This window comes from Rana temporaria, chromosome 4 (genome assembly GCF_905171775.1).
Source record: "Rana temporaria chromosome 4, aRanTem1.1, whole genome shotgun sequence".
In the NCBI taxonomy this organism is placed as follows: domain Eukaryota; kingdom Metazoa; phylum Chordata; class Amphibia; order Anura; family Ranidae; genus Rana; species Rana temporaria.
The window spans coordinates 217959034-217973836 of NC_053492.1; the positions used below are offsets into that span (position 1 = coordinate 217959034).

General features: G+C 41.6%; 1 protein-coding gene across 2 annotated transcripts in view; it reads right to left on the minus strand.

Annotated features, from left to right (window-relative positions):
• Positions 1-14181, minus strand: part of LOC120936993 (collagen alpha-1(IX) chain-like) — a 56493-nt gene extending 42312 nt beyond the window's left edge. Inside the window, exons 1-4 of one of the 2 annotated variants that reach the window (XM_040349856.1) lie at positions 14050-14181; positions 12813-12841; positions 12727-12752; positions 9425-9522 (exon numbers count right to left, since the gene is read on the minus strand). In XM_040349856.1, the coding sequence (XP_040205790.1) occupies positions 9425-9497 (73 nt within the window). In that variant the 5' untranslated portion in view covers positions 9498-9522; positions 12727-12752; positions 12813-12841; positions 14050-14181. The remainder of the gene's footprint in view (positions 1-9424; positions 9523-12726; positions 12753-12812; positions 12842-14049) is intronic. The other variant, XM_040349855.1, reaches the window with a different exon arrangement.
• Positions 14182-14803: the final 622 nt, after the last annotated feature.

The following is a 14803-nucleotide window of genomic DNA, read 5'->3' on the forward strand; positions in this document are numbered from 1 at the left end:
AGTAGGACGTGTGGCTCCTGGATGCAGACAGGCAGGGCTTTCCTCCCCCAGTCAGCCTCCAGCTTCGCTCCAGGACCTGTCATCTGCCTTCCCCTGGCTCCCTTTCTCCTCCGCAAGGCAGCAAAGGTAAGCCCCTGGTACAGGGCTATTTTCCCACCTCCCCGAGTCCACTGGCGGCCGTCCTTTTCAGGACAAGCCGCGGCAACGGCCCTTGCGCCACCTCGTGGAACTAATCGGCGGCCGCGATTTTAGGAAAGACCGCGGCTTCACCCGCGGACTAGCGGCCCGCCGCACCTCCCCTCCAGTTACCCCAAAGACACCGCAAACTGGACACAAATCCCCCTCCACCCCCATCTATCACCAGACATCCCTTCAGTAGCCCCCGCCCGCACGATATAGCCCCCCAGCCGCACAGCCCCCGGCTGGGGCACCGATCTTCAGTGGGTGGCCATCTTGGTACACCCCTGCAATTGGGGTATCCCTACCTCTCACCCCCGACCCAATCCACAACCCAATAACTTCCAGTTGGGTACCCCCCCCCATCCCGCTCTTCCTTTGAGGTCACCACCACGGCTCTTTTTCAGTATTTGATCCAGGGCCACGTCCGATCGCCCCCAGGGGGTCAGGAAGGATTTTTTTTCCCCTGCCACGGCACATTGGCATAGCACGGACAGGGTTTTTTCGCCTTCCTCTGGATCAAACAGGGAGGTCAATCGTCACTCCCAGCACTACTGAAAATCCCCCCCCCCCTTATAGGCATCTGCCCCCCAGTGCGTCAGTAACTATGACTAAACTGAGGTACTCAGCAGCAACTATTTGGGGACTAAAGCCATTGGCCTCAATATTGCCAGCTGCCACCAAAAAAGCCTTAAGGACTGAACGACTGTTTAGAATCGATCGACGGTCGACAGTCAAACACGACTCCTGCTTATCCAAACCAAAGCGCATATCATGCACTCTGGTCAATACAAGATCTGCAGTAAGACACCGAGTAGAAATTCATGATCTCATCTTACAATGCCATTTAGATTGCCTCTTTATTACAGAAAGCTGGCTCACAGCTGACTGTAACACCATTCTAGACGAACTGGTGCCAGAGAACTGGGATATATAGAAAAACAACTGCGCTAAAAAGTAAATAAAATAGATAAATAAATGAATATAAAAAGTGAGCTGCCAGCACACACACAAACAAAGTACAAAGCAATTATAGAATATAAAGTGCAGCGCTACACAATAAAACGGTCTAGGACAGAAATCCTAACTCGTGAGTGATATAATGAAAATAATAATATATGAATATTATGTGCAGAGTCCTTGGTCAGGAGCTCTTATTTCAAATACGGTCCCTTATGTCAAGGGCTCAGAAAGTGATTACACCTCTATTAAAAGTGAACAAACAAACAAAAAAAACGTGAGTATTCAATTCACACAGCTTGAGATGTTATAACATAGAGTCCGCACATGTGTTCCCAATGAGTGAGTGGAATCACTAAACAGGTGTGGAGAGTGAGGTGGAATAGTTCTTAGATATACTCCAAATGCGAGAGACAGACAATTCAACTGAAGTAACAGGAATAATACTGGCTTGTCTGAAGCAATCCTCAAAGAACAAAATAAGTGAAATAGGTACTCTTACCAGCTTCGATGGACTCAAATACTAGTATTAGCAGTGAGTCAGATAAGCGTGATGGTCACTCCAGACCCTGGGCTCTGTATGGATCAATCAGCAGGGATGGTCGCATTTTTTTTGTTTGTTTGTTCACTTTTAATAGAGGTGTAATCACTTTCTGAGCCCTTGACATAAGGGACCGTATTTGAAATAAGAGCTCCTGACCAAGGACTCTGCACATAATATTCATATATTATTATTTTCATTATATCACTCACGAGTTAGGATTTCTGTCCTAGACCGTTTTATTGTGTAGCGCTGCACTTTATATTCTATAGGTGCCAGAGAAGTATTGCATAATAACTGAAAACAGAGTGGGGCAAAGAGGTGGAGGCCTGGCAGTGATCCACAAGAGTTATCTCTCGATCACTAAACCAGTCCTTCAAAACACACTTCCATTCATGGAAACCCTCGCTCTACAGTTCCAAATAAATCCCCAGGAGACCGTCCATATTCTACTCTGCTATAGACCACCAGGTCCAAAATCGCAGCTTCTCACATCATTGACAGAGTTTTTTCCCACTTCCACAAACATCTTTTGCTGCTTGGGGATCTCAACCTTTGGGCCAACTCCTCACAGGATCCCGTGGCCGTCGCTTGCATTGACCACTTGGAAGGACTAGGTCTGCAGCAGCTAGTATGTGGGCCCACACAGGCTTCTGGTCACAAGCTCGATCTTATTTTCAGACAAGATTTGGAAGTAAAAATTCTGGAAAATGAACCAGTACCATGGACAGACCACCATGTAATCAAATTCATGATTACCAAAAATGCCCCTTTAACAAAAACACCAAAACCAGTGACAACACACTGGACGAGATTTCAGAAGAAGCTCCATTCAGAACTCTTCAAAACAACATTAAGGAATAAAGTAAAAACAATCCATTCACATCAATCAGCCACTGAAACCCTGGATGCCATTAACACAGCTCTACTACAGTCAGCCGACTTAGTAGCGCCCAAACGCAAAACCTGCATCCGAAAATACAACTCCAGCTGGTTTAACGACCAGCTGTAGTTGCTTAAGCAAGAACGCAGAAGAGCGGCACTACAGACGAAAACCACGCCATCTACAAAGAAATAACAAAAAAATACCACAAAGAAATTTTTAAGGCCAAAAAAAAAAAAAATGTTTCCAAGATCATCACCAATGCCCTAAACCGTCCCAGCGAACTCTTCAAGCTGGTCACCCAGACCATGAATCCAGCCTGTCTTGAAGCCCCCAATTCTGATACCCAAGAATTTTGCAATGAATTATCGGATCATTTCGTTAACAAAATTGAAAGGATCCGTGAAAGCATTCAGCAAAACAGTACCCCCCTCAATCCCCCTTAGTCAACTGCCCAATTCCCACAGAAATCAGCCGCAACCAACAATGTTTACTCTAAAACCCATCTCCATCAAGGCCACAAAAAATATCATCAGCGCCCTGCGAAATAGCACAGCACCTAATGATATTATCCCCACCAAACTGCTGAAGGAATGTGCCGATATTCTGGCACCACCTATCAAGCAGCTGATTAACCAGTCACTCAGGGAAGGCATAGTGCCCCCCTGTTGAAACAAGGTATAATCAAACCCATCTTAAAGAAACCCACCCTTGACCCCAAAGACCCTGAACACCGTCGTCCCATAACAGGCCTGATTGTCTTCTCCAATGTAATAGAGAAAGTAGTGGTACAACAGCTGCAACAGCATTTAAACACCCATAATTTGCTTGATCCTTATCAATCGGGTTTCCGTCCAGGGCACAGGATGGAAACAGCATTGCTCAAAATATGGGATGATGCTCTCGAGGCCGCAGACGAAGGAGAACCTTGTCTTCTAGTACTGTTGGACCTTAGCACAGCTTTTGACCTGGTAGACCACAAACTATTACTGACTCGGCTAGCTGAAGTAGCCAAAGTCGTGGAATGTGACTTATCCTGGTTCTCCTCCTTTTTGGAAAACCGATCACAAGTAGTGAAACTGGGACCGTTCACCTCTGAAAAACGCACGGTATCATGCGGAGTCCCTCAAGGATCCCCTCTGTCGCTGGTGCTGTTTATTATCTATCTCAACCCTCTTTTTGAAATCATCAGCAGCCAAAAGCTGCTCTACCACTCTTATGCGGATGACACACAATTGTATTTTCGCATCTGCAACAAAAAGGATCATCATCTTGGGCTAGAGAAATGCTTCTCTTTGATAGAGTACTGGATGACAAAGAGTTATCTTAAATTCAACGGTTCAAAAACAGAACTTCTCCTGTTTCACGCCAATCGAAAGAATCAACTGGCAACAACCTGGACACCTCCGCCCATTCTGGGAAAAATCCTCACCCCTAGCACCAAGGTCAAAAGTCTCGGAGTCATCTTCGACACCTACATGACAATGGATGCACAAATAGGGTCAGTAGTCAGCGGATCGCACCATCTGCTGCGCCTACTACGTAGACTTATTCCATTTATTCCTAAAGAAGACATAGCAGTCGTGGTGGGGACAATTGTTAACTCCAGACTGGACTATGCAAATGCCCTTTACCTCGGACTCCCAAAGTACCAAATCACTTGCCTGCAGGTCGTTCAGAATACGGCCGCGCGACTTGTGACTGGGAAAAAACGTGGGAATCAATCTCACCCTCACTGAGAAGCCTGCACTGGCTGCCAGTGAAAGACAGAATCACTTTCAAAGCACTGGGAATGTATTCTGGGAAATGCCCCCAAATATCTATGCGAAAAAATAAAAGCTTACAACCCCAATCGCGTTCTGCGATCCTCCAACCAAAATCTACTCCAAATCCCCAAAACCAGATACAAGTCCAAAGGAGAAAGAAGATTTGCTGTCCAAGGCCCTCAACTTTGGAACACTTTACCAACCTCCATGCGGTTGGAGGAGAACCACTTGGCCTTTAGGAGAAAGATCAAAACCCATCTCCTTTGAGGTCAAAGGAGAAGTGGTCAAACAAGCGCCCAGAGGCGATTCAGTTCGCATGTGCAGCGCTATGTAATTTTTTCACTCACTCACTCAATCTAGAGTGTGGGCACTAGCGATGAGCCGAACACCCCCCCCCCCCCCCCGTTCGGTTCGCACCAGAACCTTCGAACGGACAGAACGCTTGCACGAACATTTAGAACCCCATTGACGTCAATGGGACTCAAGCGTTCGAATTCAAAAGTGCTAATTTTAAAGTCTAATATGCAAGTTATTGTCGGAAAACGGTTTTGAGAATTTGGGTCTTGCCCCAGGGAACATGTATCAATGGAAAAAAAAAGTTTTAAAAATGGTCGTTTTTTTCTGGAGCAGTGATTTTAATGATGCTTAAAGTGAAAAAAAAAAGAAAAATTCCTTTAAATATCATACCTGCTGGGTGTCTATAGCATGCCTGTGAAGTGGCACGTGTTTAGAACTGTCCCTGCACAAAATGAGATTACTATAAGAAAAAAGTCATTTAAAACTGCTTGCGGCTTTAATGTAATGTCTAGTCCCTGCAATATGGATGAAAATCATTGAGAAAAATAGCATGGGTTTCCCCCACTCCCCCCAGGTCATTACAAGCCCCTTTGCCCCTTTATACTTTGAACAGTATTATACAGGCGGTGCAAACAAGACAGGCACTGTAGGTTTGTTAGAATAGAAAACAAAAAACTGCGCTTATAACACCCTAAAAAGACCCACTATAGGCAGCAGCTGGCGTGCGATACACAAAAATACAAAAAGACAGAAAAGCCACGCCACAAATATTACAATTTTCTTGACAAGATTCTTAGAGGATAAGGTATGTTAAAGTCCATATGCATGTATCTTGCACCATGAATCGCTCTTATTAGTATACATGTCCGTAGGAAGGCATGGTATAACACTTAATCATAGGGCTCTCCTTGATTAGATCACTGTAGCTAGTGTCCCAAAACCCACACCACCAAGTGACATGTATGGCAAAATAGGTGAACCCTCCACCGGAATAAGAGGCCGCTTACTAGAGGGCAAGCAAATCGAACCTTTGGCTATAGCCCAGCCGCGGCCTTTGACTCCTCGGGGACCCGGGATGAAGAGGTTAACAGCAGACACTCAATGGAAAACCGCTCCAATTCGATAAACACAGGTTTAAAAACAGCATGTAAAATCCAAACCAATGCCAGCCGGCATACAAGGAGCCCTCCTCCTCTGCGCGATGACGTCACTGCGTGGCCTCCCAGACACGTTACGTCATCAAAGGACGTTCTCCATTGCACCGTGTCCACGACCAGCACTGTTGCCTCTAGATGCGGAGCCTGCTTGCCCTCGTGACTCTCTGCCTCTCCTTGCTGTCCTTCCAGACATACTAATGGCCTGCAGAGGACAAAGGCAGTACACACACCTCGTAGCTTTAGGTGCAAACTGCAGAGGACACGGGCAGTACACACCAAGTAGCTTTAGGTGCAAACTGCAGAGGACACGGGCAGTGCACACCAAGTAGCTTTAGGTGCAAACTACAGAGGACACGTGCCGTACACACCAATTAGCTTTAGGTGCAAACTACAGAGGACATGTGCAGTACACACCAAGTAGCTTTAGGTGCAAACTACAGAGGACACGGGCAATACACACCAAGTAGCTTTAGGTGCAAACTGCAGAGGACAAAGGTAGTACACACCAAGAAGCTTTAGGTGCAAACTACAGAGGACAAAGGCAGTACACACACCACGTAGCTATATGGTGCACACTGCAGAGGACACAGGCAATACACAACGTGAGAATACTGCAGCTAGCACAATCACCTGCCTGCCAGTAAATTAGGAATAGCTGATCTAGCTAAACTATACAGTGTATACATATATGTACAACACCTGGGATGCATATATATCCTCTACACACTGTAACTTTAACTGACTAGCCTGCCTGCTCTATCTACCTAGTAAAAATGACACTGTCACTCTCTCTGTCTGTCTTTAACCACCCCAGCAACACACTACACAAGGCCGACCTGCAGGCGGCCTTTTATAGTGTGGGGGCGTGTACTAAACCCCCTGAGCCATAATTGGCCAAAGCCACCCTGGCTTTGAACAATTATGGCTCTCCGTTTTTTGCACGCTGTGATTGGCCAAGCATGCGGGTCATAGTGCATGCTTGGCCAATCATCATCCAGCAATGCAATGCCGCAGTGAATTATGGGCCGTGATGCAGCACGAACGGCCCATAACGTTCGTATTTCGACGAACGAACAAAAAAAATGATGTTCGAGTCGAACATGGGTTCGACTCGAACACGAAGCTCATCCCTAGTGGGCACAAAGTGGTTAACTTAACAAGCTGAAGTTAGCTGCCGATTGGCTGCCATGCACAGCTGCACCAGATTTTACACTCTCCGGTTTTAGTAAATCTACCACATATTGTAATACTAAAAAGTTAATGTTTTGGCTTCACAAGGCACACTAAGTTTTCTTGCTCTGTGTAAGTAGTAAGTAAACTTGGAACCAACAACTAGAAGAGTAGGGCAAACTGTTCTTCTATTCCTTTAGCTTTTGTGTTCCAGATGTACTGATATAGTCAGCAACATAATGTATGGGGGTCTGTATGCCTCCCCAATTGTCTTTCCGTCCCATGCCATGGCCTATATTGGGTGTGCAGAAAATCTGTCCTGCCTTTACTTCAGGTTACAAAAGAGTTTACAGATTTGTAAGAAGTTAAATAAACCTACAAAGTTGTCCTACATACCCTAAATTGTGTTTTAAACACCGGCAGCATCAGGATGCAAAGTTCTTTGATGCAAACAAACTATTGACTTAATATTTCTTTTTTTTGTGATATACAATACATTTAAGTTATCCTTTACTACACCAAGACAGATATTTAACATACTGACTTGTTTAAAAGACTTATAACATGAAAACAATTGTTTATTTTTATTGACTAATAAGTTAGTTTAAAAAAATCTGGAGTTTGTCATCAAGTTCTGGTCACCAGTACTCAGGAAAGATGTGCTGGTGCTGGAGAGAGTCCAGCAAACAGCAACAAAGCTAATAAGGTGGTAAGGAGACTGGAGGACACCAGTAATGAGGAACAACTACAAACATTAAACTTATTCTACCTGGAGAAGAGTCATTTTAAGAGGAGATATGATAGTATATCAATGGTGATTCTACCATAGGGAGAAAACATTTCAGTCTCAGGTTGCTTAAAGTGTTACTAATCCCAGGAGCCTGCATTCACTATATCTGGTCTCCCACAGTACACAGAACATAGAAATGCAATTATTTTATAAACAATAAAAATGCTAAATACCCTTTCTCATCAGCAGTATATAGCAGTCCTGTGACTTCTATCAGTCTTCAGTCAAGCACTGGTTAAAACTTGTAGGAGGAGTTTGCATTCTCCATTGACTGTCTTAGGAGGCTACATGTCCTCTGGCCCTCTTTTTGGACAGTGTTGATTGGCCCTGTGGTGATCACATGCACCCTCACAAAAAAATAAAGATAAACGCTCTAGCAATAGACACCAAACTGAGCATGTGCAGAGTGCCCCCAAGGCTCTGTACTATTAGAAGATGGATTGGGGGCAGTAAAAGAATAGGAGGATTAGAGAAGACAGGAGCCTTTTTACACAATGCGGTGGATTTACCCCTTAGGTTCCAGAGTGACAGAAACAAGAATGCTTTACTGCAGATACAGACTCATTTTACTGTTGTGGGTTTAAGAGACTATGCAGCCACTCAATGAGGTTGGAAGAGAAGTGGTTTAATATTAAACTGTGTAAGGGGTTCTTTACTCTCAGAGCAGTAAGAATGTGGAATTCTCTTCCAGTTGGTGGTGTCAATGGAGAGTGTCGATAATTTCAAAAACACTTTTAGATGGGCACCTTAGTGAATGCAAAATACAGGGATATGGGGAATGGTATTGATACACACACACACAGGTTGAACTGAATGGACTGGTGACTTTATTCAGCCTTACCAACTGTGGGTCCAAACCCAAACCTTTTTCTGTTGAAACAGTAAGAATAGCTAGTATAAATCAACTATTGAATGGTAAATCCATCCCAAATTTATATTTCAGTTAAGGCTAAATCCAAAAAGAATAAACCATTCATTAGATTCTTAAGGTTTTATGGTTTCAATAAGCAAGATCTCTGTGCTGCATTCCCAGCACTACCTACCACCTTCACATTCATCAGGTCATCTTATTTTTGCATTAACTACTCCATGTGATGTAAAGTATGTAGAATATAGCACAGTAAGTAAGACTTCCTTAGAATTTCTTGATAATAGCAAATGCAGGGGGCAGACCCAAGTAAACCGATTGGACCAAACTAATGCTTTCCATTCTGAATTAACAAATTTAGGTGGGTAGCCTTTGAAACATTTTATGATGGAGCCTACTGGGCACTAAGTAGACATGATGTGGTGAACTAAGCAATGTTTGTATAACTAACAGGGAGGAAATGATCAAGTACTTAATAAAGTGCATTCATTGATTTTGCTATTACTACCTCATTTAGTAAAGCTTGCAATGGGTTAAGTCCATTAACTCTACTACAATAACCACAGTCAGCTGTAAAGAACCCCTTTACCATATTACTAGTAAGGATGAAGAAATATTTCCCTTTAATTTCATGATTTGCAGGTAATCTCCTAGATCATCCCCATTATAATTCATCACTACATTTGGTGTATAATTGCTGTTATATGCATACTTGCCTTTCAAGTTTATTTGGATTTAGCTTTTAATTCTGAAACTATTATGAGTTATTATTTAATAACCAGATCAAATATATTTTTGATTTTGTCTAGGCTTACCAGAAACAGCAGATTCTTGGCATTTTATATTGCACAGTAATGTGAAAAAAATTATGAGTTTGGGGAATTTCATCTTCTCTTTTCCAAATGACAAAAATCTAAAAAGACAAATGCACAGAATAAATCATGCTGTTAGCGTTAATAAAAGTGTATCAATTAATAATCCATGAACCACATTTTATTACATTAACGATACCTTTCTTTTCCAGATAATAGGCTAAGAAATACACAAATTAAAAGGAAATATATCTATTATTATACCAGCAGTTTACGCAGTGCTTTACAATCTAACGGGGGACAGTGCAACTACAACACAGTTTGATACAAAAGGAATATTCTCATTTGGATATTATAAAATGGATTTATATACTGTATAGGTCTAGGTCTAGATGTTTTTCACCTTAATACATTAAGGTAAAAAACACCCCAATAACTTTTCCCACCCCAAACACACACTTGAGTCCTCTGCAGCTCTGCCCTCCCCTTTTTACTGCTCTCACAGGCTACACTGAGTGAGAGCAGCTGGAGCCAGTGACTCCTGCTGCTGTCAGTAAAATCCTGTGAGGAGGGAGTGTGGGGTGTGACCAAGCCACACTGTGTGTGGTAATGGAAGCACATAGCCCAGCTTAGGAGCATGCCAGCACTGGTGCCTCCATTAGCACATGGTTTGCTATGGGGGCACTTGGAAGAAGAAAGGGGGAGTGCACCAGCTTGGGACCACCAAAGAAGAGATAAGGACCTGCTTTCTGCAATGTCATTGCAAAGAGCAGGTAAGTATAACCTCTTTTTTATTTTCATTTTAAAAAACTACCTTTAGATCCACCGGTATGTATGCTTTTATCAATTGCTTTTGTCTGTCTTACTAAATCTATCTATCTAGATACTGTACATACGTTGGGTGTGGAATAAATAAGCTGAATATTCGAGTGGAGGTTGCACACAGAGGTACAGACATTGGGGTGGATTCAGGTAGGGGCGCGCACTACTACGGAGGCGCAGCGTACCGTTTTTACGCTACGCCTCCGTAAATTACCTGCGCTACGCTTCATTCACGAAGCAGTAGCTCCGTAATTTGTGTGTGCGCTCCGGAAAACTGCCCGGCGTAAGCGCGCGTAATTTAAATGATCCCGTAGGGGGCGTGGATCATTTAAATTAGGCGCGTTCCCACGCCGAACGTCTTTTGCTTCGCAAGGATGTCATTTGCTTCAACGTGAACGTAAATGGCATCCAGCGCCATTCACGATTCACTTATGCAAACGACGCAATTTTTAAAAATCGCGACGGGTATACTTAGCATTGGCTGCCCCTGCTAATAGCATGGGCAGCCTTACGCAGAAACCGACGAATGCAAACAACGTAAAATGCGAACGCAGGGCGTGCGTACGGTTGTGAATCGGCATGAGTATGCAATTTGCATACTCTACGCTGACCACTACGGGAACGCCACCTAGCGGCCATCGTAAGAATGCAGCCTGCGATACGACGGCATAAGAGCCTTATGCCAGTCATATCTTAGGCTGCAGTCGGCGTATCGAGCTTTCTGAATACAAAAAAGTCGATACGCCTGCACAACTAAGCAATTGCGCTGCGTATCTATGGATACGCAGACGCAATTGCTTACTGAATCTACCCCATTGTGTTAGACAGGAAGGAGGACCAAGGTACTAAGCTTGAGCAGTAGAGCTGTAAAGAGAGCCAGGAGGCTGAATACTATTTTGTTCATTTTGGTGGTGGAAAGCCCTGCATGGGCAACTGATGTCTCTTGTTGAACGTTTCTTTGCCATTTTAAATAAAAGTGGACAGAAAAGCCCTGTGCATTACACTTTTTAATCAAAGATTCTTTCTGAGCTATAACTGAAAACCTCAGGATTATGGGGCAATATCCTTAAATATTTGTAAATCTTAAAATAATTAGATGGCAGTTAATGCCCCTGTCAATATTAAAAGCACAATCTATTTAAATGTACCTGTACAAAACATATGCCGTAAATATGAGCAAATTAGTGTTTTGGCCAAAAGATTTCCATTTTTTTTTGTTAAACTGCTCACCTATTCTCTTCCTGTTGTGGGACTACATGTAGCTTCATTGGCACACAATACACTTGTCTCTCTGTTGTCTACCCATGTCATCCAGCCAATACCACTCTCTGCCTACTGCAGTGGATGTCTCTTGTGAGATGCTGGGCCTGAAAGTCTATGGCCTCATGAAGATGTCACTGGCAATGACACAGCACTGCTCCTTGATGGCCACCCACATCTCTTGCCATGAATTGTGCAAAATAAAGGGGCCAAACTGTTAAAGCTACAGAAAAAATGCACTAGGTGCCTGGTTTGTATTGCTTCTCTGACAGATGATGGGCACAGAGTACCCTCCGCATTTCTATACATTTGCCTTCACAGCTACTAACAAATATTCCCCATTGCCTTTCACAGTCATACTAGCTTGTTTATTTAAAATCGTTGTTGTTTCCAGTAACCTGTAAGAGGCTCAAACAACAGATTACAGAACGCAAAAAATGAATAGGAGGGAACAGATGAGGTTTACCAGTTATTCCTGGCCACCTGATTTCGAAGCTGGGGTAGGGGCAGTTTTACCCTTTGAGTGTCCTTTGTTATATCCCATATTTAATATCTGTTAGGCCTCGTACACACAATAGGTTAAACAGAGGACAACAGTCTGATGGACCGTTTTTTTTATCGGTCAAAACCAATCGTGTGTGGGCCCCATAGGTTATTTAACCATCGGTTAAAAAAAAGCCTTGCTTTAAATTTAACTGATGGATTTCTAACCGATGTGAAAAAAACGATCGTTAGTAGGCACAACCATCGCTTAAAAATGTACGCATGCTCAGAATTAAGTCAACGCATGATTGGAAGCATTGAACTTTGTTTTTTTCAGCAAGTCGTTGTGTTTTACGTCACCGCGTTCTGACACAATCGTTTTTTTAACCGATGGTGTATAGGCGCGATGGACCATCAGTCAGCTTCATCGGTTAACCGATGAAAACGGTCCATCAGTACGTTCTCATCGGATGGACTGATCATGTGTACACAGCTTAAATGTAATATTGTGGAGAAAAATATTTCCTACGGATTATTAAACTACCTATCTACTATCCCCATGAAAATTACCACATGTACATTTCATCATTCCTTCCTTCCTTCCTTAATTTTGTAAACGTAACAGGACAATTGGCACCAGAAGTGATATACAGTATATGCATAGCTTATGCTCCTTAATATTCGCTCTAATTTGTAAGTCACTAAACCAAATGAAATGCTTATGTTAAGCATCCTATTACCTTGTTAAGGTATGAAAACCCCAGAACCCATATCTTCATGAAACCAGCTACATACAGTATTTGTCTATCTTGGCAGGTTCTTATAAGTATTACCTGATTCTTCAGTGCATCAGCCCTAAAAAATTAGACATTTGTAACAGCACTGAAATAAACTTATCCTACAAAGGAAAAACACTTGCATATTTTGGTAAATTATCTTATACACAGAGCTTTTAGAGTCATGGATTGAACATGAATAACATCCTAGTAAAACATTATTAATTGCAATCATAAATAGCCAAATGTAGTTTTATTTTTCTAGTTGATCAAACATAAAATGATTAGCCTTCTGAGTAATGCAGCTTTATAATGCTAGAACACTGTGTACAAGACATCAAACTTTGTTTTGGAAAGGTAATTTTGCAAATTTACAAGCCAATTTGTTTAAATTAACCTTATTTATAGTTAACTATTAGCACGTAGGGCATACACAAAGGGTCATTATAGATGTCTGTTCTTTCCAAATGCCATTGTAAATATTGGACTTCACCCTAACACACTGCTGTGAAATTCTGTATGTATGCATGAAAAGAAGAGACTATTATGTAAATGTTCCCGATGAAAGTAGATATTGTTAACTAATCACTTTATATGACAAAAGAATCTACTGTCAATAAGTTATAAAAAAAAATGCGGTTTAACCAGCTCAATATTTTATTTTCAGAAATGTATTTAATGCCGCATAGCTCGCTGTGAAAGGAAAATATTGGTCAGGTATACAATGCATTATTTTTTTTCCAGTAGTGTTTATTAAGAAATTTTTTAAAAGTCAGAGAATACAAATGCTATTTTACATAGTTTCACACAATACCTTTTTTTTTTATAATAAAGTGAGTAACAACGAAAAAGGCGGGTATAACATTCTCAGAAATAATGTACTATTTCTAAATACAATTTTAAGACTTTCTGATTATAAACCATACAAAATTATATAAATTATCTGATTGGCAAGTTCTAGAAAAAAATGTAAGAACATTTTTAACAATATTAAGAAAAACATTTTTTTTTTTACCACAAATAAACATTTTAAAATACATGTAAAATAAAGAAGCAGGACTACTAAATTGATTATAATATGAGAACATTATGGTATATTATGTAGGATGTACAAAGTCACCTAATACGGTACCCTACATATAAGTAACTAAAATAAAAGTTAGGTACTGCTGCAAGACTATTTAGATACTAATCTTACTGTGCAATAATATTAAATAACAAAAGCTCTCATTTTCTAGTAAAGCATATTAGTCACTGAAATTTGCCCAAAAGAATATTTGAACTTACTTTTCATACTTTGTTGTTCAAGTCTCAATCTATATAGGTTTTAAGGAGGTCCTGCAGGTATACTTAGCAGAAGGAAGAGAGAGACTGGGCAGTGTGAGTAAGGGAATACCTCCACTAGCCTAAGTTCACACCTCAAAAGTAACACTGTACCTCTTGTGCCTGGGGGCTCTGCTCTAAAGTAGTAGGTGGAGCATTTTGTGAGTTAATTTCTTAAACTTTAAATTCTCCTAAAAAAGAACATTTCATGTATTTTATTAGCTGCTTTTGTACAAATAAACATGCTGTATAGTGTATTGTTGAAATCAATACAATAATAGCAAATATATCAGTTTCTTGAAGATTTATTCACTACATTAGACCTGGCATTCTGTATTCTCTTATGCACTTCATGGTTGGGTAGCTGCTATTCCTGCAATTCTTAACTCTAGACAATGCTATGGTCTGTACAGCGTCATAATTCATTATCTGCAATACTATATTTCGTGTACCAACAGAAATGTATCATACAATGTCAAAGAAAATCTTGGATTGTGGTACACACTTTAATTTTATACTATCAGCACTGTAATAACGATACAATAAGTAGTTACATTTGACAACCCAATATAAGCTTACCTGAAAAATCGTCTTTTATGCTGTGAGTGCTGACTGCTGGCCATCTCTTTCTACAACTTCCTGGATTCCCTGCAGCTTCTTCTCTGCTGATTACTTTCAATTTCTAAGGACTATATATCCCATGGTACATTGCTGCCTA